The following is a 25270-nucleotide window of genomic DNA, read 5'->3' as shown; positions in this document are numbered from 1 at the left end:
TGATCAGTGAGTGCCAACGAACACCACCTGGCCCTCGACAGTCACGCTGATGTTGGTGCCAACAGTGCCACCTAGCCCTCGACGATCACCATGATCCAGTGAGTGCCAACGGTTACCTGGCCCTCGACAGTCACCACCAGTCAGTGAGTGCCAACAGTGCCACCTAGCCCTCGACAGTCACCATGATCAGTGAGTGCCAACAGTGCCACTAGCCCTCGACACTTTCCGCTGATCAGTGAGTTATAACAGTGCACCACCTGGTATGACACTCACCGCAGTCAGTGAAGAGTGCCAACAGTGCCACCTGGCCCCTCGACGGTCACCATGATCAGTGAGTGCCAACAGTGCCTGGCCTCGACACTCACCATGATCGAAGTGAGTGCCAACGGTGCCACCTGGCCTCGACGGTCACCGCCCAGTCAGTGAGGTGCCAACGGTGCCACCTGGCCCGCCGGTACTCTGCCGCGGTCAGTGAGTGCCAACAGTACCTGGCCTCGACGCTCCACCATGATCGAGTGAGGTACCAGCAATTACCACCTGGCCCTCGACACTCCCACCGCCCAGTCGGTGAGGTGCCAGCAGTGCCACCTGGCCCTCGACACTCACCGCCAGTCAGTGAGTGCCAGCAGTGCTACCTGGCCCTCGACAGTCACCACTTGATCAGTGAGGTGCCAACGGTGCCACCTGGCCTCGACGATCACCGCAGTCGGTGAGTGCCAACAATTATACCTGTGCCGGCACTCACCATGATCAGTAGTGCCAACAGTGCCACCCAGGCCGCGACGATCACCATGATCAGTGAGTGCCAGCAGTGCCACTAGCCTCGACGGTCACCACTTGATCGGTGAGTGCCAGCAATTGCTACCTGGCCTCGACGGTCACCGCCTGATCAGTGAGTGCCAACGGTACTACCCTGGCCCCTCGACAGTCACCGCGGTCCAGTGAGTGCAACGGTACTACCTGGCCTCGGCTGGAGTCACCATGATCAGTGAGTGCCCTTGGTGCCACCTGGCCCTCGAGCAGTCACCGCCAGTCGGTGAGTGCCAGCAGGTGCCACCTGGCCTCGACAGTCACCATGATCAGTGAGTGCCAACAGTGCCACCTAGCCCTCGACGGTCACCGCCCAGTCAGTGAGTGCCAACTGTGCCACCTGGCCCCTCGACACTCACCATGATCAGTGAGTGCCAACAGTGCCACCTGGCCCTCGACTGCCATGATCAGTGAGTGCCAACCAGTGCCACCTGGCCCTCGACACTCACCGCGGTCGGTGAGTGCCAACGGTGCCACCTGGCCCTCGACACTCCCTGCGGTCGGTGAGTGCCAACAGTGCCACCTGGCCTCGACACTCACCATGATCGGTGAGTGCAGCAGTGCACTGGCCCTCGACGCTCACATGATCCGGTGAGGTGCCAGCAGTGCCACCTGGCCCCTCGACAGTCACCATGATCGGTGAGTGCCAACAATTGCCACTGGCCTCGACACTCCTGCGCTGATCAGTGAGTGCCAACAATGCCACCTGGCCCTCGACACTCACCATGATCAGAGTGTTGAGTGCTGACAGTGCCACCCCAGCCCTCGACAGTCACCATGATCAAGTGATTGCCCAGCGAAAGTGCCACCTGGCCCTCGAAACTCACATGATCAGTGAGTGCTGCTGGTACCCTGGCCCTCGACACTTTCACCGCCAGTCAGTAGTGCCAGCAGTCTACCTGGCCCTCGACAGTCACCATGATCGGTGAGTGCCAACAGTGCCCACCTGGCCTTGACACTCACCATGATCAGTGGTGCCAGGTGCCCACCTGGCCCTTGAGCACTCACCATGATCCAGTGAGTGCCAACAGCCCACCTGGCCCGCCCGGCACTCCACCGCGGTCAGTGAGTGCCAAGCAGTGCCACCTGGCCCTCGACACTCACCATAGTCAGTGAAGGTGCCAACAGTGCCACCTGGCCCCTCGACAGTCACCATGATCAGTGAGTGCCAGCAAATTGCCCACCTGGCCCTCGACACTCACCATGATCAGTGAGTGCCAGCAGTACTTACCTGGCCTCGACAGTCACCATGATCGGTGGTACCCAGCAATTGCCACCTGGCCGCCAGCACTCACCATGATCAGTGAGTGCCAACGGTACCTGGCCACGACAGTCACCATGATCGGTGAGAATTGCCAGCAGTGCCACCTGGCCTCGACGGTCACCGCGTCAGTGAGTTACCAGCAGTACCCACCTGGCCCTAGACACTCACCATGATCAGTGAGAGTGCCAACAGTGCCACCTGGCCCTCGACACTCCACCATGATCAGTGAGTGCCAGCAGTGCCACCTGGCCTCGACAGTCACCGCAGTCGGTGAGTGCCAACAGCGGTACTTGCCTGGCCCTCGACACTCCTGCGCGGTCAGTGGTGCCAGCAGTGCCACCCTGGCCTCGACAGTCTGTGATCAGTGAGGTGCCAGCTTGGTGCCACCTGACCTCGACACTCACCGCAGTCAGTGAGGTGCCAACAGTGCTACCTGGCCCTCGACAGTCACCGCAGTCAGTGAGTGCCAGCAGGTGCCTCCTGGCCTCGACAGTCACCATGATCAGTGAGTGCCAACGGTGCCACCTAGCCCTCGACACTCACCGCATGATCACTGAGTGCCGCTGCAATTGCCACCCTGGCCCACGACGGTCACCATGATCAGTGAGTGCCAACAGTTACTTACCCTGGCCTCGACAGTCACCATGATCAGTGAGTGCCAACAATTGCTTACCTGGCCCTCGACGATCACCATGATCGGTAGAGGTGCCAGTGCCACCTAGCCCTCGACACTCACATGATCAGTGAGGTGCCAGCAGTGCCACCTGGCCCTTGGCTCACCGCCGTCAGTGAGTGCCAGCAGTGCCTGGCCCTCGACACTCACCATGATCAGTGGGGTGCCAACGGAGTCTACCTAGCCCTCGGCACTCACCGCCCAGTCGTGAGTGCAACGGTCTACCTGGCCCGTGACACTCACCATGATCGGTGAGTGCCAGCAGTGCACCACCTAATACAGACGGTCACCGCGGTCAGTGAGAGTGCCAACGGTGCCACTGGCCCTCGGCACTCACCATGATCGGTGAGTGCCAACAGTGCCACCTAGCCCTCGACAGTCACCATGATCAGTGGTGCCCAACAGTGCTACCTGGCCGAGCCTCCTGCATGATCCAGTGATTACTTAACAGTGCCACCTGGCCCTAGACACTCACCACTTGATCAGTGAGGTGCCAACAATTGCCACCTAGCCTCGGCAGTCTCATGATCAGTGAGTGCCAACAGTGCCACCTGGCCCTCGACACTCACCGCGGTCAGTGAGGTGCCAACAGTGCCACCTAGCCCTCGACAGTCACCATGATCAGTAGGTGCCAGCAGGTACCTAGCCCTCGACACTCACCACTGATGATGAGGTGTAGTCTCACCCTGGCCCCTCGACAGTCACCATGATCCAGTGAGGTGCCAACAGTGCCACCTGGCCCTCGACAGTCACCATGATCGGTAGAATTACTTGGCACGGTGCCACCTGGCCTCGACAGTCACCATGATCGTAGTGCCAACAGTGCCACCTAGCCCCTCGACACTCACCACTTGATCGTGAGTGCCAGCAATTACCACCTGGCCCTCGACCTCACGCCGTCAGTGAGGTGCCAACAATGCCACCTGGCCCTTGACACTCGCCCAGTCGAAGTGAGTGCCAACGGTACCACCTGGCCCTCGACACTTTCACCATGATCTGTGAGTGCCAGCAATGCTACCCTAGCCTCGACACTCACCGCGTCAGTGGGCGCAACAGTGCCACCTGGCCCCTCGACAGTCACCATGATCAGTGAGTGCCAACGGTGCCACCAGGCCTCGACAGTCACCGCAGTCGGTGAGTGCCAACGTACCACCCCTGGCCCTCGACAGTCACCATGATCGGTGGTTTAAGCAGTACCTGGCCTCGACAGTCACCATGATCAGTGAGTGTAACGGTGCCCACCAGGCCCTCGGCAGTCACCATGATCAGTGAGGTGCCAACAGTGCCACCTGGCCTCATTGATCCTGCACACTGATCGGTAGTGCCAACGGGTGCCACCAGGCCTCGACAGTCACCATGATCAGTGAGTGCCAACAGTACCACCTGGCCCTCGACAGTCACCATGATCGGTAGGTGCCAACGGTGCCACCAGGCCTCGACAGTCACCATGAGTCAGTGAGTTACAACGGTGCCACCAGGCCCTCGACAGTCACTACTTGATCCAGTGAGTGCCAACAGTGCCACCTGGCCCTCGACAGTCACCATGATCGGTGAGTGCCAGCACCGATGCCACCAGGCCCTCGACAGTCGCCATGATCCGGTGAGAGTGCCAACGGTGCCACCCCTGGCCCTCTGACAGTCACCATGATCAGTGAGTTGCCAGCAGTGCTACTGGCCCTCGGCAGTCACCATGATCATGGTGAGGTGCCAGCGGTGCCACCTGGCCCTCGACGCCACCATGATCGTGAGTGCCAACAGTCACCACCGGCCCTCGACGGTCACCATGATCGGTGAGTGCCCAGCAGTATACCCCCTGGCGCATCGACACTCACCATGATCGGTGAGTGCCAGCAGTGCCCACCTGGCTCGGCACTCCACCGCCTGATCAGTGAGGTGCGCGGTGGTCTCACCACCCAGGCTCGACAGTCACCATGATCGGTGAGTGCCAACGGTGCCACCTGGCCCTTGACGGTCACCGCAGTCAGTGAGAGTGCCAGCAATGCCACCTGGCCCTTGACGGTCACCATGATCAGTGGTACCCAACGGTGCCACCAGGCCCTCGACGATCACCATGATCAGTGAGTGCCAACAGGTACCACCTGGCCCTTGACACTCACCATGATCGGTGATGCCAGCTGGTACGCAGGCCCTTGACGATCACCATGATCCAGTGAGTGCCAGCAGGTGCCACCTGGCCCTCGACACTTTCACCATGATCGGTGAGTGCCAACGGTGCCACCGGGCCCTGGGTACTCACCGCCCAGTCAGTGAGTTGCCAACAGTGCCAACAGTGCCACCTGGCCTAGACACTCTATGATCAGTGAGTGCCAACAGTGCCACCTGGCCTCGACACTCTCACCATGATCAGTGAGTGCCAACGGTATACCTGGCCTCGACACTCACCATGATCCAGTGAAGAGTGCCAGCAGTGCCACCTGGCCTCGACAGTCACCATGATCAATGAGTGCCAACGGAACACCTAGCCCTCGACAGTCCTGCCCTTGATCCAGTGAGTGCCAACAGTGCCACCTGGCTGTGACACTCACGCAGTCAGTGAGTGCCAACAGTGCCCTGGCCCTCGACACTCGCCATGATCAGTGAGTGCCAGCAATTGCCAACAGTGCCGCCTGGCCCTCGACACTCACCATGATCAGTGAGTGCCAGCGGTACCACTGGCCCTCGACACTCCACATGATCAGTGAGTGCCAGCAGTGCCACCTGGCCCTCGACACTTTCACCATGATCAGTGAATGTAACAGTGCCACCTGGCCTCGACACTCACCGCGGTCAGTGAGAACCTTGGCAGTGCCACCTGGCCCTCGACGGTCACCATGATCAGTGAGTGCCAACTTAGGCGCACAGGCCCTCGGCACTCACCGCGGTCAGTGAGTGCCAGCAATTATATAGTACCACCTGGCCCTCGACACTCACGTAATCACGACAGCATGAGGGTCCACCAGCAGGTGAGCGTGACCCTTTGCCGTCACCACCTGCACCACCTGGCGGGTCGTGTTGGCTGGTCAGGTCGTCGTCGCCGTCAGGGGTCGTTGCTACACACTCAATCAGAGTCGTTCACCAGATCTGATGAATCACCTTACTCTGACGACCCAGGACTGGCTATGAAAAACAGCAGCAACAACAGCAACAGTTACTTACCAGTTACCCAATGATTAATACAACAACAACAACCAACAGTGCCAACAGTGCCACCTAGCCCTCGACACTCACCTTAATCTCACGGCTCAGCATGAGGTCCACCAGCTTGGTGAAGGCGTGACCCAGCGCCGTCACCACCTGCACCACCTGGCGGGTCGTGTTGTGGTCGAGGTCGTCGTCGCCGTCGGGGTCGTTGCTACACACCTCCGTCAGTCGTTCACAGATCTGATGAATCACCTTACTCTGACGACCCAGGGACGACTGTAAACAACAACAACAACAACAACAGTTACTACCAGTTATAATGATTAATACAACAACAACAACAACAACAACAACAACAGTTACTACTAATTATATAATATATGAAGGTCAGGGGACTCACCTGGGGCTGGAGGGAGTTATCAGGGGACTCACCTGGGGCTGGAGGTAGTTATTAGGGGACTCACCTGGGGCTGGAGGTAGTTATCAGGGGACTCACCTGGGGCTGGATTTAGTTATCAGTGGACTCACCTGGGGCTGGAGGTAGTTATTGTGGGACTCATCACAGGGCTGGAGGTAGTTATCAGGGGACTCACCTGGGGCTGGATTTAGTTATCAGTGGACTCACCTGGGGCTGGAGGTAGTTATTAGGGGACTCACCTAGGGCTGGAGGTAGTTATTAGGGGACTCACCTGGGGCTGGAGGTAGTTATCAGGGGACTCACCTGGGGCTGGAGGTAGTTATCAGGGGACTCACCTAGGGCTGAGGTAGTTATCAGGAGGAGGACTCACCTGGGGCTGGAGGTAGTTATCAGGAGGGACTCACCACCGGCTGGAGAGGGGATTATCAGAGGGACTTATCTGGGGCTGGAGGTAGTTATCAGGAGACTCACCTGGGGCTGGAGGTAGTTATCAGGGGACTCACCTGGGGCTGGAGGGAGTTATCAGGGGACTCACCTGGGGCTGGAGGTAGTTATCAGGGGACTCACCTGGGGCTGGAGGGAGTTATCAGGGGACTCACCTGGGGCTGGAGGAGGTATTAGTTATCAGGGGGACTCACCTGGGGCTTGCAGGTAGTTATCAGGGGACTCACCTGGGGCTGCAGGTAGTTATCAGGGACTCTGGGGCTGGAGGTAGTTATCAGGGGACTCACCTGGGCTGCAGGTAGTTATCAGGGGACTCACCTGGGGCTGGAGGTAGTTATCAGGGGACTCACCTGGGGCTGCAGGTAGTTATCAGGACTCACCTGTAGGGCTGGAGGTAGTTATCAGGGGACTCACCTGGGGCTGGAGAGAGTAGTTATCCAGGGGACTCACCTGGGGCTGGAGGTATTGAGATTATCCAGGGGACTCACCTGGGGCTGGAGGTAGTTATCAGGGGACTCACCTGGGGCTGGAGGTAGTTATCAGGGGACTCACCTGGGGCTGGAGGTAGTTATCAGGGGACTCACCTGGGGCTGGAGGTCGGGGTCAGCGGAGGTCCACTGGGTGGTATAGTCTCTGAGGAAGTTGTTGATGTGGCCCACAAGAGACCCGGCCAGGGCCGGCACCTGACGCAGCTCCAACCACTCCAGCCGCCTGAAACACAACAACCAGGTGCTGGTATAGTGGTGCTGTAACACCAGGTATAGTGGTGCTGTAACACCAGGTATAGTGGTGCTGTAACACCAGGTATAGTGGTGCTGTAACACCAGGTATAGTGGTGCTGTAACACCAGGTATAGTGGTGCTGTAACACCAGGTATAGTGGTGCTGTAACACCAGGTACAGTGGTGCTGTAACACCATGTGTAGTGGTGCTGTAACACCAGGTATAGTGGTGCTGTAACACCAGGTATGGTATTTAACTGTTAAGTCAGTCAGTAAGAGAGGTAGACCAGTCAGTAACTGGTAAGACAAGAGACACTCACTGGCACAGTCTGGCGAACTCGGTGGAGACGGCGTGAGCCCTTCGCTGGATGGCCCTGACGGCGTGGCGGGTGGAGGAGGAGGTGCTGGTGGAGGTAGCGGGGCGGCGGCCACACTCTCCCGGCAGAGACTTGGACTGAAGGGTATTCATACACTCAGACTCATACAAGACACTCAACTCCTTCAGCCACTGCCCCACCGACCCGTTCCTGGGGGAGAGACACAAATAAACAACAGTTAATTAGGTTACATTATTAAAGACATTGTTTATATTCAAAGGATTCACAAAACACATAAGTAACTCGTAATACATCCACATACAGGTTCCACTGCATTCAATTCTGCTTTCATTTCCTTCACAAGAACAAATTACTATCATACCTACCTGTACCTAATGTCTCACTGCCTCTACAAGCACAGATCGTCATAGCTGCTTGTACATTATACCTTCACTGCCTTAACAAGCACAGTTAACTCTCACAGCTCCTCCGTGTGGGTGTTGGTGGTGCCAGAGAGCTAACTATGACATGAGACCACCGACGGAGTGCCATTTAGTACTCCTAGATAGTGGCACTGTATATGGCACTGTCTCTCTGGGAGTGGTAAATGTACTCTCTCTCTCTCTCTCTCTCTCTCTCTCTCTCTCTCCTAGGATCAGTCATTAACTTAACCGAATTTCCACCTTTTCTGACGTGGGTGATGGATGATGTTTTTCACACGATGAGGGAGTTTTTTTCAGTTCAATTTCCGCCCTTTCTGACCTGACTGATCGGTACTTTTTTTTTTTAAGTGTGGTTTTAGGGGTCATGTTACTACTTTAAAATTGACAAAGGACTGTTGTTGGAAAGTGTGTGTGTGTGTGTGTCTGTGTGTGTGTGTATGTGTGTGTGTGCTCTATGTAAACCCTTGCACGCCCACAACACCTCACCTTCAGGAGTACTAGGTGGGTGGCCAGACACACACACACACACACATACACACACACCTCACTGCTCCACATCACCTGCCATTTACCAAACCAAATTAGAGTACAGACTAAGGAAACTATTCTCTATTTAATTCCTAGGTGATAAATTAATACAGGTAATTACTAATGAATCACAATTAATTCCTAAGTTATCTTTTTTTGTTGTGTTTCTTCACCTGTGTTCGGAAATTCATCGTTCGAAGCCTTACGAATCACAACCCTGGATCGTTTCAGTTTTTCGGTCAGTTGTTTGTTGACATCCGTGGTGTTCATAGCTAAATCTGTCAGTGTGGTTATCATTCCTGCGTCTGTGATTATTATTCTTGCGTCAGGTATTACCATTCCTGCGTCAGTGATTATCATTCCTGCGTCAGTGATTATCATTCCTGCGTCAGTGATTATTATTCTTGCGTCAGGTATTACCATTCCTGCGTCAGTGATTATCATTCCTGCGTCAGTGATTATCGTTCTTGCGTCAGGTATTATCATTCCTCTGCCAGTGACTATCACACCTGTGCCTTATTAACAACACCTGAGGGACATTTTGCTTACCTGAAACTAATAACAAAGCAACAAACACGTATCACTAAGGTGGGGTGACGGATAAACCAACACACACCCTCTTACCATACAGGAATAAACAAGAAAATCAATGTTGAATCACCAGCTGCAATTCCAAGCAACATTGATTCTAGTGATTGTTAAATGATGATGAAGTTATGGTGAGTTATGGTGCCAAGGACTCTTCCCCCCCCGCCCCCCGTGCAAGATGGCCCTCACTTCACTTTAAACTGTGAGTAACCTTGATATACAGTATATTTCGTAAGCACACTTCGTTATAAGATATTCGTTTACTATATAGAACCTGTTTTAGCTTGAGATAGTTCGTTATAAGAGAGGTTTTTACCCATGTGTGTATATAGTGTAGATGTTTATATAATAATATATTAAATGGTGAAGGTCAAAATTATAACAATATAGTCACTGGTGTATATGAGAACGGAGGGAGAATATATGGTAAGAGACACAAGGTCGAGTCTCCATAAATATCAACAAGATTAACAGCTTTATGGCCACGATAAATAAACCCCCCCCCTCCCCCCTCCACCCGCCTACACCTCTCATGTCTTTAGAATGAAAATATTTGTCTTATGATGAAATCCGTTCAAAAATACACTAAAAAAAATAATATATAATCACTAAAGCAATATAGTTTTAAGGAACGAATTCAATAGACCATAATTAATGAGTCTAGGAATAATATATATGTATCCGGATTCAGCGCGTAAACAAATGGCGAACGAAAACAAAGACTCATCACTCCCACAACACAACGATAGCGTCAACCCGCATCAACACGCAGTTAAATTTCACTGGCTACGCTAACTGTCTCATCTATGAACTTACTAAATCATGTTAATTAAGGATGACTTCAGGTTGAGACAGAGACAATCAACTGAAAATAAAGAGACAGACAGAAAGAGACAGAGATATAAACTTAAGGACGAGAGAAGGAAAACATACAACATTAAATGAGTTGACTTGATGTGTTAACTGTGGCGGATATAAATGAGCGAAAATCATGGGGTGTCTAACAGTGATATAGAGAGAAAGAGAGAAAGAGAGAAAAAGAGTGAGAAATAAATAAAGAGAAGGGAGAGATAGAGAGAGAGACAGAGAGAGATGATCTAGTACTGAAAGGAAGCAATCATTATCTATGCTAACTGTTCTGAATAAGTATTTCCTCTGTTAAAGCAATTAAGTCATTCTTCAGTAGAGAGAGAGAGAGAGAGAGAGAGAGAGAGAGAGAGAGAGAGAGAGAGAGAAATAATGCTTAAACGAGAACCACTACAAGCAAAAGCATTTAACAAAGGAAGGAAGTTGTTGATTAAGGCAATAAAACACGTGCTTGTTGACACACTTACATCACCTGTGTTTATCAATTAATGTTAAAGTAGGTTAAGGTAGACACAGGTGTTTATGACGGATGCTTTTTGTGGTTTTCGGTGTTTACGAGGTTACGTATGACTGAGTTACCCCTCGGTGTTTGTTTTTCAGTTGATTTCGCTAATTTTCGGGAGGTTTTTGCTTCCTGGTTCGTTGATTTTCGTTATTTTTGGTCGTTTTCGTTATTTTTCGTTATGTTTCGGTAGTTTTTGTTATCTTTCGTTGATTTTCGGTAATTTTCGTTATTTTTCGGTGGTATTGGGTAATTTTCCGTGATTTTTCGTTCGTTTTCTCTAGTTTTCGTTATTTTTGGTGGTTTTCCTTATTTATTCGATTTTTTGGGGGGGTTTTCGTTAATTTTCATTATTTTTCGTTATTTTGCAATATTTTTCGTTATTTTTCTCCAGTTTTCAATAATTATCGGTGGTTTTCAGTAGTTTTAGTAAATATTCAAGTTTAGGTTAGGTTAGGTTAGGTTTAGCAAGCACTTTAAGCTAATTGTCTTAGGGAGGTAGTGAGTGACAGGGTGGAGGTGGGTGGAATAGGGTGGAGAAGTGGGTGGGGTGAGTGAGTATGGAGGGAGAAGGTGGAGGAGAAGGCGGGTGGAGAAGACTAGTAGTGAAGATGGGTGGAAGAGAGTCTGGTGGGGGAAGGATGTGGGTGGGTAGCGAAGGTGGGTGGGACAGGAAATGGGTGGGATTGGTGGGTAGTGGAGACGAGAGGGTGGGGAGAGATGGGTGGAGGAGGAAGAGGGAAGTGGAGGAGGCTATGGTGGAGACCTAGTAGTAGTGGTGGTGGTGGTGGTGGTGGTGGTGGTGGTGGTGGTGGTTTTACTACTACCACCACCACTACCAACCAGCCACCACCACTACCAACCAGCCACCACCACTACCAACCAGCCACCACCATCTTACTAGCACAACCAACATTCTACACCACCATCACCATAACCACCATCTCAGCAGCGACACAATACACACACCTGCCACCATTTCCTCCCCCCGTACACACACACACCTGAGAAACACCTGTGCTAATTGCCATCCTACCGAAAGGAATGCGCGCTATGCAGTACAGTAGGATGTTGCAGAGTGATTTGGCAACACTAGTCAGACGTCCTGGGTTAGGGCGCCCCGGGCTAAGACGTCCGTCCATCTGGGAGTACGTCAGGCGCAAGGATCCGACCACCGTGGCTTAAGTCCTGTATTAACCCTAGAGCCTTAAGCCTTGGATTAATCATAGCAGAGACAAATCCTTCTTCGGTAGACCTGGATAATCTCTCTCTCTCTCTCTCTCTCTCTCTCTCTCTCAAGGTAATTTGGTGATGCTAATTAAACGTCGTGGACAGGTAACACAGGTAATGAGCAAAGGCTAATTAATTAATGCCAGGTAAACAACTTTCATCTTCACCTTCTCCTGGCACCTCCAACACCCCCTCTCACCCCCCTCACCCCTCTCATGGCACCCCCCTAAACCCTCTCACCCCCCTCCTTGTACCTCCAACCCACTCTCATCCCACTCCTGACACCTCCAACCCCCTCTCACCCTCCTAGACTGACCTACCATGACCTAGGTACATCAGTAAGAGCTAGAGAAGAGGTCATTAATCATTTCCTCCTCGTGATTGGTCAGGGGGAGGGGGAGGGGGAGGGGTAGGGGGAGGGGGAAGGGGGGTCAGAGGGGGTCAGGGCGAAAGGTCAAATCAATCCTCCAGAGCAGTGGTTCTCAACCTTGTTTGCCCGATGCACCCCTTTCACCATATGTCAGAATGTCATTCCCCCTCCTTTCCAAGATTGTCTGCCTCAAAAAGTGCATTCCAAATAATATGCATATAATACTGAAAACCTTTATTTTTTCCATATTAGTGCATATACGTTTACAATTTTACATGGATTATTTTTATAGTGGAGTTTTACAAATTAAATGCCAATTGAAAATGTTGATGGATTTATAAAACTTGGATAAAAGTAAAATAGTTTTTTTTTTTTTTATAATGAATTACTTAACAGACCAAACTGAAGCATAATGCAATAAACAAAAAGTTCAATAGAATACCAGGATATTGTAAATTTGTAATTAATTTTATTCAGATGAAGATTACAGTCAATGAGAAACCTGTGATTGTTTTTTCTTCGCCAATTCTGGGATACGCGGAGGAGTGCTTGAAAGGGCACAACGCAGGTCATTTTCTACCTCTAATCTACTACGTTGCTTCGTTTTAATTTGCAACAGAGTTGAAAAGCCTGACTCACAAAGATATGTCGACACAAACGGAAGCAATGCACGGATAGCTCTTTCTGCCGCTTTTGGGTAGGAATCGCACATCAAGGGCCAAAATTCTGTGATTGATTTATCATCGAACATATCTCTTGCTCCCGAATCAGTTTTTCCCCCTGGTTGAGAACCCCTGCTCCAGAGGATTGTATGGCATTATGATGAGGGAGGTTAGGTTAGGTTAGGTTTGGTTAGGTTAGGTTAGGTTAGGTTAGCTTAGGTTAGATTACACAAGGTCACGTGAGGGAGACATCAGGGTCAAAGGTCAACTATAATCTGACCTTTAATCTGACTATTGGTTGAGGAAAAATGTAGTTAAGGTAGGTAGGGAGAGGAGATGATGATGCTGCCCCGGGGGTGAGGATGAAGACGCCGAGGGGGGAGATGAAGGGCATCCCATAACGAAGGTGAAAGTTATTAGGTGACGGGAAGGTCAAAAGGTTAGGTACCCCCACCACCCCGTGACTAGGAGCGGAACCTTCTGAGGGGAGGGAGGGGGATGAGAGATAGGTGGAAGAGTGGAGGAAGAGGAGGGGTTAGGGGACGAAAAAGAGAGTAAGGAAGAAGGGGTGAAGGGATGTGGGGAGGGAAGAAGGAGGGGTGAGGGGATAGGTAGAGGAGGAAGAGGAGGAGGGAAGAAGGAGGGGTGAAGGGATAGGTAGAGGAGGAAGAGGAGGAGGGAAGAAGGAGGGGTGAAGGGAGGAAAAATAAGAGGGAAGACAGGAGGGAAGAAGAGGAAGGGGTAGGTGTAGAAAGAGGAGGAATAGAGAGGGAAAGGGAGGATAGAGAAAAGGGAGTAATGAACGAGGAAGAAGAAGGAGGATGAGCAGCAGGAGGAGAAAGAGGAGGAGGAAGGGAAGAGATAGAGACAGGAAGAAGAAGAAGAAGAAGAAGAAGAAGAAGAAGAAGAAGAAGAAGAAGAAGAAGAAGAAGATTAAACACTTCTCATTTTATCACCTCTAAAAAAAAATTTACAGTCACTAAGTTATGTTTACGTGTGTGTTTTAATGGGTTTGTTACGGCTCCTCTGATTGGCTGTTGTCAAGGGTGTGAGTAAAAGCTTCTACCAATGGCTGCCTTTGTTGTGTGTTGTGGGGAGAAGATCTTAACTACTTAAACTACTCAACTACGCGTTTAAGTAGACCCGGACAAGTAATTACGGTGAGTCTATGGATAAAAAAGACCCCGTAGTTTAAGACCCTGTGTTGTGACCCGGAAATGAGGGAGCAATTAGACACGAGACACGATATTACAACAGAAGGAAGGGAGGGAAGGAAGGAGGGAGGGAGGGAAGGAGGGAGGGAGGGAGGGAGGATGGAAAAGGGAGATGGAAGTAGGGAGGGAGGTATGGAGGGGAGGAAAAAATGAGAGAGAGGTGAAAGGAGAAATGGAGAGACGGAGGTGGAGAGAGAGAGGGAGAGAAGGAAGGAAGGAAGGAAGGAAGGAAGGAAGGAATAACTGAAAGGGAAAGGGAAAATACAGGAAGATACGAAGGAAAAAAGGACAGAAGAAAGAGAGAAGAATGGATAAGGGAGAGAAGACAATAACAGGGAGATGAAGATAAATTAGGGAGGAGATAAGGTGGATAAGTGAACGGGACAGGTAGATGAAGATATATGTGACGTAATTAACACAGTGTGGGTCTCTCTCTCTCTCTCTCACCTGTTGTGGTAATTGTGGTGGTGGTTGTAGTAGTAGTTGTTGGTGGTAGTAGTAGTGGTTGTTGTGGGGAGGGGCGGCGGGGAATTGAACCCATATAAACGGCTGATCGTCGCTTTTTCCACCTGAGATTTATCGTCACGAGACCTCCTGTACCTACAACCCGGGAGGGAGGGGAGAGGAGAGGGAAGGGGTGGTGTAGAGGGGGGGTGGGACCTACCATACGTTACCTCATTTTCCACGACCCCAGGTGATTATAGGCTGTTAGAATTACCTCAGGTGACCTAGGTGCCAGAAGGTGAGGAACTGCCTCTCCCACATCCAGGTGCCAACACCCCCCCCCCCCCACCGCCCCCCCCTTCTTTCTTCACACCTTCCCCGGGCTCATTAGTACGACTCTTACCTGGTGGAAGGGTTATGGGTGGTGGTAGTGGTGGTAGTGGTGGTTATGGATTGGGTTTCAATGATTGTTGTAGAGGGTTAGTAGTGGTGGTGGTAGTGGTGGTAGTGGTGGTTATGGATTGGGTTTCAATGATTGTTGTAGAGGGTTAGTAGTGGTGGTGGTAGTGGTGGTAGTGGTGGTTATGGATTGGGTTTCAATGATTGTTGTGGGGTTAGTAGTGGTAGTGGTGGTAGTGGTGGTTATGGATTGGGTTTCAATGATTGTTGTAGAGGGTTAGTAGTGGTGGTGGTAGTAGTAGGGGTTTTTCTTGGTGTGGTGGTGGTGGTAGTAGTGGTAATAGTAGTAGAAGTAGTAGTTTTTGTGTTTGTATTACTGGTGGTTGTAGTAGTAGTTATTGTAGTAGCAGTAGTAATCATAACAGTGGCAGCAAGAGTACTAGTAATTATACCAGTGATATTTTGTGTACTACAACTACAACCACCATTCATACAACTACCACTACCACTATCTCTTAACAATACCAACCACCATTCATATAACTACCACTACCACTATCTCTTAACAACACCAACCACCATTCATATAACTACCACTACCACTATCTCTTAACAACACCAACCACCATTCATATAACTACCACTACCACTATCCTAACAACACCAACCACCATTCATACAACTACCACTACCACTATCTCAACACCAACCACCATTCATATAACTACCACTACCACTATCTCTTAACAACACCAACCACCATTCATAACCACCACTACCACTATCTCAACAACACCAACCACCATTCATATAACTACCACTACCACTATCTCTAACAACACTAACCACCATTCATAACTACCACTATCTCTTAACAACACCAACCACCATTCATATAACTACCACTATCTCTTAACAACACCAACCACCATTCATATAACTACCACTATCTCTTAACAACACCAACCACCATTCATACAACTACCACTACCTCTTAACAACACCAACCACCATTCATACAACTATCACAACAACTATCTTTATCAAACTACAACTATATTTACTAAGAATCTATACCAAAATTAGTAAGACTTAATCGTTATTGGTCCAGGCTCGATCAGCTGTTCAATGTTTACTTTAATCAGCTGTGTGTGTGTCCCTCTGGCGGCACCTCTAGCAACTACTGTGGTATTGTTTTTATACGTGGCTTCACATTCAACTTTTTTTTTGGTTCTGATCTTCTGAATTCTCTTCGTCTCAGTCATTTCTCTCCTCTCTCTCTTTCTTTCTTCACTCCTCACTTCAACATTCTCTCCCATCCTCCTTTTTCGTTTCTCTCCTACCCACCCACCCACCTTTCCTCCCTCCCTCCTCACCCACCTACCCACCCACCCACCTTCCCTCCCTCCCCACCTCACCTCCCTCCTCACCCACCCACCTTCCCTCCTCCCTCACCCACCACTCCACCTTCCCTCCCTCCCTCACCACCCACCTCCCTCACCCACCTACCCACCTTCCCTCCTCCTCACCCACCCACCTCCCTCACCCACCTACCCACCTTCCTCCCTCCCTCACCCACCTCTCCACCCACCCTCCCTCCCTCCCACTCAGGCCTTCAACCCTCTCTTGTCGTGACCTCTTGACCTTATAAAATCACCGGTCAACGACCACATTCCAAGGATGCTTGATTGTGGTGATGGTGGTACGTCGGAATGTTGGTAGGACTGGTTGGGTGAATGGATTGTGGTAGTTGGTTATTGTGTGAATGATTGTGGTTATACTTGTGTTGGTTTACGAGTATTTTAGTAACTCTTTACGAATGGTGGTAGTTAGATCTGGTTATGGTATTGGATTGTGGTAGTGGATCCTGATAGTGGTTGATTCAGGTAGATTATAATTGTGGTTACTTAGGTGAATTGTATATTTTAACAACTGTATTTACCTTACCGAAGAGATTATATTGTCAGTACTCTCTCAATAATACCACCGCCCGGTAATAGGTAGTTATTACTGAACACAGGAACATAGTAATTACCGAGAGAACAATCGTAATATCAACATTCTCACGCGCTGATTGGTTGGGTGGCGAAGTAGCGATTGTGGTAGAAGCGTTGAGGAAGGAATGAAATTGTGGTTAATACTTGTTGTTATATGTAATCTGGAGGTGTTGGTTGGTGGTGGATTGTGGTTGGTGATGGTGGTTGGTGGATAGTGGTTGGTGGTGGTGTTGGTGGATAGTGGTTGGTGATGGTGGTTGGTGGTGGTAGGTGATGGTGGTAGAGGAGTTAAGTATGTCTAATAGTTATTTGTTATACTTGTTCTTCTTCGATCTTCCTCCTCCTCCTGCTCTTCTACTCCTCCTCCTCCTCCTCCTCCTCCTCTTCCTCTCCTCCTCCTCCACATTTAAAATTTCTCATCTCCCCTTCCTTTCCTCTTCCTCCTCGTATCCTCTTCCTCTTCCCTTCCTCTTCCTCCTCTTATCCTCTTCCTCTTCTCCTCCTCTTCCTCCTCCATTCCAGCCAGGTACATACCTTATATTGTCCTGGACTGTGTACAGGTGAGTGTTGAAGGTAATTAGCCAATGTTTACCTGTCCTGTACCTTGGTGGCCACCGAAGGAGAGAGAGAGAAGAGAGAGAGAGAGAGAGAGAGAGAGTCCACCCACTCTCCCATCCATCCACTCCTCCTCCCACCCATTCACACCCCACCCCCATCCACTCTGTCCTCATCCACCCTCTATCCCATCAGCGGGGATGGGGGAACCTCATTACAGCCAGGACAAATACTGACTTCTATTCCATTGTTACCCTCCACAATGGAATACCTGGCGGGAACCTGACCTTGAACAGCCTGTTGGAGGAGGAGGTGTAGTGTTGGAGGAGGTGTTGGAGGAGGAGGAGGTGTTGGAGCAGGAGGTGTTAGGAAAGGTTGGAGGAGAGGTTGGTGGTGGAGGAGGTGTTGAGGAGGTGGTGGTGTTGATGGTGTTGGAGGAGGTGGTGTTGAGGTGGTGGTGGTGTTGGAGGTGTTGGAGGAGGAGGAGGTGGTGTTGGAGGAGGTGGTGGTGTTGGAGGTGGTATTGGAGGAGGTGTTGGAGGTGGAGGTGGAGTTGGAGGAAAAGTCTCTCTCTCTCTCTCTCTCTCTCTACTTTCATACATAAACACTGATACACACATTGAGATACAAACAGACCGAGAGAGAGAGAGAGAGAGAGAGAGAGAGAGAGATCCTAGTTCAACACGGATTATAAACAGCACTCTGACCGTCACACCTAAGCTTCACTAATCATCTAAATCCACTTACTGATAACCACACACACACACACACACACACACACACACACACACACACACACACACACACACTGTACCCAATACTTGTATATGATACGTGTACCAATAAACCACGTCCCAATTGAAGGATATGTGCTGTAAACAGATGATGCCTATGTCTACTGTATACGGGCATACCATATGGTGGACACTGGAAAGGCGATAAATGCCCAGGGATAGATGCCCGGGCATAAGTCTAGCATTAAATGAGTTGATTTAGCGGGACAGGGAGGAGCTAAGCCTCACATTCATTAAGGCTTTAAATCTATCGTTGAAGGCTATCGATATAAGCCTTAAAGACCCTGGTCAACCCATTAGTAATTTTAGATTCGATCTGCGTCATTTGAGATCATAATTCCACGCCATGAAATTCAGGGGAAGGAAAAAACTAAGAAATAAGGCGTCACTAGAAGTCATTACTCGGGTAGGTTAGGTTAGGTTAGGTTAGGTTACGTTAGGTTAGGAGAGTTATGAACACAGTTAGAGAACAGTTCCTACACCCAAGGCTCAAAACTTTTCAACTTGTTCCCAGCAAATGAATCTTAACTTGGGATATAACTATAAACATCTCCATAGAACACACAATGAGTTCCTTCAAGCGATTTCTACGTAACCTAACCTAACCTAAACTAACCTAACCTAACCTAACCTAACCTAAACTAACCTAACCTAACCTAACCTAAACCAACTCTGCTACGGAGGTAATAGCCCTTGAACACCACACTGGGTATTGGCTGGAGGAGTGAAGCTTCAACGCTAAACAAATCTGGCTTCAGGTCGACTGTGTTTGTCATTTTTTTCACATCATCTTTATGCCAGAACCTCGTTAACTACACAGGGGGATAATTAGGCATAGTAATTACACAGGTGTACCGGGTAAAGGTGAACTCTAGCCCACAATACCGGGAAGACGAAATGACAGGCAGTACAAAGTAAGGCGACACAAGTATAGAACTGGTGTGAGACAGACTCCCCCCCCCCCTAGGGTCCATTGGGGTCACGAGGACATCCTGTTTCTCCCTGGGTCATGTTTACAGTCAGTATTATGTTGACATTCTAAGATATCCTAGGTCAGATCCTGGGTCATCCTGGGAAATGTCTCTATTCTAGGTCAGGGATCCTGTGGTGTTGTGCCAAATGGATTCCCACACCAGCAGGAAAAGAGGTCAAGCATGAGGAGCCCGAAAGATATCCTACGCCACAGGAAAGCACCGCCAGAGGGATTCCTACGACAGATAAGTTCCTCACACTCGCAGGAACACCCCAAAAAGAGGAACTCCTACGCCAGAAAGACTTCCTACACCAACAGGAACCTGACATGAGGGGCGTGGTGACCCAGGCAGAACTGTGTCACCTCTTAGCACAGGTCTTCCTCCTCCTCCACGACCCAACATTGTTTTGGTGGGGTTAGAGACAGAGGCCTTCCTGCCCTGGTCACGAGCGCCGCCTGATGTTGTGGTGTGACTTGGTGGGTCGAGGCTTCAGGGTCGTTGTTCTGGTTTACACGAGAATACAACTTAAATAGATGTGTTCTGGTTTACCTGTTGGTCTTAGTATACTTAATGGAGTCGCTGCTTCAGAGATAAGTGTGTGTGTGTGTGTGTGTGTGTGTGTGTGTGTAGGGAAGACTGACACACGTAGATATATACGTACACACACAGCAAACAGCCAGACATATAGACAGAGAGAGGCAGCAGGTGGTGTCAGTAAGGTGGTCTCTCAGGTGTGGTAACCTTGCTTGTCACCGGCCCTCCTTCAACACCTTCTTCAGGTAGATAATCATCACCCCTGCAAAACGTGACCCATTAAGTACACGTCTCCCCCCCCCACTTTTTTTTTCCTGAGTATTCCCACGGTCTCACCCCATCAAGCTCCTTCCCACCCCCATTTCCTCCCTCCCCCTTCCCTCCCTCCCCCTCACCTGTGTATGTGGGGAGGGAGGGGGAGTTGTATTTATATATATGGATTGTTTATTTTGCTCACACACACACACACACACACACACACACACACACACATCACACACACACACACACACACACACACACACACACACACACACACACACACACACACACACACACACACACACACACACACACACACACACACACACACACACACACACACACACACACACACACACACACACACACACACACACGCGAGTCCTACAGGCAGCACCATCACACTTGACAACGCCAAACGAACGACAGACCGCCTTCTGCCCACACTGGCGCTCCCACAAAGTCAACATCGCCAGGGTGTTAAATAAGATTATCCACCCAGCCAAGGATAATTGATTGCCGTAGTTATATATTCATAAGTTTACTTTTGCCACCGAGTGTGTGTGTGTGTGTGTGTAACAAATTAACATTGGGCTATTGTGCATTGTAACGTTGTAGTCAACTATAGGTACAGGATGCTACTACTACCACCTACCACCATCACCACCCACCACTACCAACGCCCACCCACCTCCTACCACCACCCACCTACCACCACCTCCCACCCTCCCTACCACACCCCACCACCATCTACCACCACCTCCCACCCACCTACCACCACCCAACTCCCTACCACCACTACCACCAGCTGAATCGTCAGGTGTTAAACAGGTGAGAGAGAGAGAGAGAATCATAGAAAGAAAGAGAAACAGATAAATAAAGAAAGGTAGACAGAAAGACAGAGAAAGACAGACAGACATAGGACCAGTAAACTTCCTCGCTTCACCTGTCAATATTGTACCCGTCTTTGTTTACATCCTCCTGACTCAGCTAAATTACTCTTCTTTTTTTTTACAATTGTTATTTTCATTTATGTAAAACAACATTAGTATGAATAATTATTTGATTTATTTTTTTTTTTTTTACTTTTATTATCATTTTTTTCTCGTGTTTTAAAGAAAGAAATTGTGAGTGTATTATTTTTTGGGTTATAAATTCTTCGTTATATTCTATTGCTACCTACTCTTCCTCTTCTCCTCATCTTCCTCTTGATCCTCATATTCTTCCTCCTACTCATCTCCTCTTATCCTCCTCCTCCTCCTCCTCCTCCTCCTCCTCCTCCTCCTCCTCCTCCTCCTCCTCCTCTTCGGGGTGGGTAACCTCCTAAGCGCCAGTAACCCAGAGATGACGTCGTGTGTGCTGTCTCCGTACGTTTCTCCCTCCTCGATATCAATGTTGACTGACGCGCGTTCACCCCGGCAGCAAGGTCATAGGACTCTGCTTGAAGAAGCCTAGCCTGTACTCTAGCCTGTCCTGACCCAACCTGTAGCCTGTTCTGACCCAACCTGTAGCCTGTTCTGACCCAACCTGTAGCCTGTCCTGACCCAACCTGTAGCCTGTTCTGACCCATCCTGTAGCCTGTCCTGACCCAACCTGTAGCCTGTCCTGACTCAACCTGTAGCTTGTAATGAGTTTTGACCGAACCTAACCTAACCTAACCTATCCTGTTCTGACCAAGCCTGTAGCCTGTTCTGTCTCAACCTGTCCTGATCCAGCCTGTATGTAGCCTGTCCTGACCCAACCTGCAGCCTGTCCTGAGTTCTGACCTAACCTAACCTAACCTAATCCAACCTAGCCTGTAGCCTGTCCTGACCTAGCCTGTAACCTGCCAGTCCCATACAAAACAAAATCCAACCCAAGGCGATTTTTCATATATCACAACGGATTAATTTCTACAAAAACAACTACTTTCAAATTATTTCCCAGCGATTTATTTCCAGGTAATTAATGTCTTATTTGCCATACTGATTAAGGGGGGATTTATTCTCGTATTCCCCCTAGCGATTTATTTGCCTGGGTTACTGCTCTAATGACGGGATTTCTTTTAATAATCCAATTGGTGATTTATCCCCCTATCCCCCACGGGTCAATAATCGAGTTGGCTCTTGGTGATTTATCGGTCACTTGTCCCGGTGATTTATGGGTAATTTATTCTGGTGATTTATGTGAGATGTATATTAGCAATTAATAGTTGGCTCTCTCTCTCTCTCTCTCTCTCTCTCTCTCTCTCTCTCTCTCTCTCTCTCTCTCTCTCTCTCTCTCTCTCTCTAGTGGATTTCATTGCTGTTGTGATCTAGGAATAGAACAGTCACCACCACAAACACAACCAAAATCACCAAACCACCCCCACACCCCCCACAACCACACCCCACAACCACCACCACAACCACAACCACACCACAAACCCCCATAACCACACCCCCACAATACAACCACACCTGAAACCCCACAACCACCACCACAACCACACTACCACAACCACCACACAGCCCCTACAGCCACACCACCACAACCACACACACCCCCACAACCACACACAGAGAGGTCAACCCACAGTAAAGGTCCACATTGAAATTAATCAGAGGGTCGTTACAGGTCATCTCCCCCGGCAGGTGTGATATAGGTGACCAACGCCTTTACCTTAACGACCAGTCAGTAATTGGACGTGTTGACGGAGGCAAGACGAACCGCTCCCTCCAGTGATCACGACCTTCTCTCTCTCTCTCGCTCTCTCTCTCTCTCTCTGGGTGTATATGTGTAAGATGGAAATACATATGAGTTGGGTCACAGGTGATTGGGTACAGTCACGATCCCAGCTTGAGGTGGGACAGAATAGCATAATTTATAGGTGTAGGTTAGGTGGCTGTGTGTGTGTGTGTGTGTGTGTGTGTGTGTGTGTGTGTGTGTGTGTGTGTAACCAGTTTATTCATTCGTTTTAAGCCTAAGAAAAAACAAACATCCCGCAATACTTATCTCCAGTCTGACCACACACACACACACACACACACACACACACACACACACACACACACACACACACACACACACACACACACACACACACCACAATAAGAAGGCAAAAGTGTAAACATTCTTCTTCTTCTTCTTCTTCTTCTTCTTCTTCTTCTTCTTCTTGCTTGCTTCTCTCCAACACATCAGGTATCACTGAAGGTGTAAGGGAGGAGGATGGGTGTTGGCAGGTGACAAAACCACTAATTAACTCAGGTAGAGAGCCCCCCATCCCTCCTCCCCAGGTACCCCCCCTCCTCCTTTGTTAACAGTACCTCTAAAGTGGTTTATCTGTGGTGGGTGATGGTCATACAGGGGAGTGACCGTCAGTGAGAGTGGGTGAGTGACGGTCCCTCCTAGCAGATGAGTGACGATCCTTCTGGTAGGTGAATGGCCGACTCTAACAGTGGATGAGTGGCCCCTAAAAAAACAAAGAATCCTCAAGGGAGTCTTAGGTATTTTTAGGGCCCTTTGAGCCTCTTTAAAGGACTCTAAGGATAGATAGGATTGCCCTGGGAGTCTCTTTAAGGGACTCTAAGGATAACCGAATGAGTCCTGTGAGAGATTCCTCGAAGATAAAGTCATCATCCTAGGTTAGGTTAGGTTAGGTTAGGTTAGGTTAGGTTAGGTTAAGTTAAGTTAGTCCTAGGATCTCAAGGGACTCTTTTAACAGGTTCTAGGGACGCTGAGAGGGTCCTTAGAGACACACTCCTAGCGGGACCTGAGGATTAAGTGAAGAAGTGTCGCATCACTGCTCATCGACCAGGCTATTGAGGCCTTGAGAAAAATAGAAATAGCCCATTTAGCGGTGCTCTCTCTCTCTCTCTCTCTCTCTCTCTCTCTCTCTCTCTCTCTCTCTCTCTCTCTCTCTCTCTCTCTCTCTCTCTCTCGTACATGGACCACATCCCCCCATTTTCTTTAACACCTGGAGTAACAAAAACTAATTAATGCCGTAATGAATTAGAGGCAGGTGTCATGGTCATTTTGCGGCCTGAGGCAAGTGGGAAAAAGTACTGGAGAAGTAGCGGGCTCGTTCCCCCTCCCCCCCTCATGAGGACACGTAGGCTGGAGGGTAGGAGGGGGTGAGGGGAGGGGGTGAGGGGATGGAGGAATAGAGGTAGGGGTTAGGGTAAGGGGTTGTTTAGAAAAGGGAAGAGGTGTCGTAGATGGGAGGGAGGGTGACCTAAGAGGGGGAGGAAGGAGAGGAGGAGGGGTGATTTGGAAGGAGAGGAAGGGTAATTTGGTTGTGGTATGGGGTAGGAGGGGTATAGGAGTGCTAGGTGTGAGGAAGGGGGAGGTAGAAGAGGGGGTGGAAGAAGCCAAGGACCCTGACGTATGGGTTATAATCCACGCGTATGAGGGCAATGTGACCCCCTCCCCCCCCCTACCCTCCAAGCCCCATTTCTCAATTTTCCTTTCAAAAATACATTGTCTGTCGACCCACCATAGAGAATGTGAATTCACGCCTTACCCCGGTACTCTTATATCATCCGAGTCACAATAAAGAGAAATGACGCCTTATTTCCGGGTCGACCTTTGGTTTGTGACGGGAGGAATCACACACACACACACACCTGAGGTATTGTGGTAATTAATGGGGCAGTGGACAGGTAAAAACCATTAATAACGGCGCTTGTTACGGCGTTAATAATGTGGTGGTGTAATCGGTAGCTGAGGAGGAGCCACCTGTCAACCTAGTGATTGAGAGAGTCGTGTGTGTGTGTGTGTGTGTGTGTGTGTGTGTGTGTGTGTGTGTGTGTGTGTTTAAGACATACACACACACACACACACACACACATAATATACACTCAAACAAGTCCAGGTGTAGTCAGCCCACACATCTACTCCAGCATCAACACTCACCTCATCTCCTTGGCGATGGCAGCTGGGTGTATCCTGATCCTGCGGGCGTGGTGTGGGCGTGGCAGGGTGGCCGAGACTTCACCGGCCACCCTCCACGCAGGAACAGGGTCGTCGAGGGCGTCCAGGGACCACGCACCGCCCACCCTGGCCGCTACGCCCACTTGGTGGCCACGGGGCAGGTCATTGGTGCTGGTGCTGCGGGAGGTGCAGGCCGGGGGCTGCTGGTCAGCCGGAGGAAGCTGTTTCCG

The 25270-nt window shown here is 49.9% G+C and overlaps 1 protein-coding gene across 1 annotated transcript in view; it reads right to left on the bottom strand.

The window, feature by feature from the left end:
• Window positions 1-5975: 5975 nt before the first annotated feature.
• Window positions 5976-25270, bottom strand: part of LOC121856981 (protein inscuteable homolog) — a gene marked incomplete at both ends in the record, with an annotated part of 20402 nt that continues 1107 nt past the window's right edge. The window contains 4 exon segments of the mRNA XM_042352774.1: window positions 5976-6164; window positions 7335-7461; window positions 7792-7998; window positions 25023-25270. The exon segment at window positions 25023-25270 is cut by the window's right edge and continues 1107 nt beyond it. Coding sequence (XP_042208708.1) covers window positions 5976-6164; window positions 7335-7461; window positions 7792-7998; window positions 25023-25270 — 771 coding nt within the window.

Source organism: Homarus americanus, unplaced genomic scaffold (genome assembly GCF_018991925.1).
Source record: "Homarus americanus isolate GMGI-L3 unplaced genomic scaffold, GMGI_Hamer_2.0 scaffold44060, whole genome shotgun sequence".
NCBI lineage: Eukaryota > Metazoa > Arthropoda > Malacostraca > Decapoda > Nephropidae > Homarus > Homarus americanus.
Note: the sequence above shows the minus strand (reverse complement) of the source record. Positions and strands in the feature narration are given on the sequence as shown.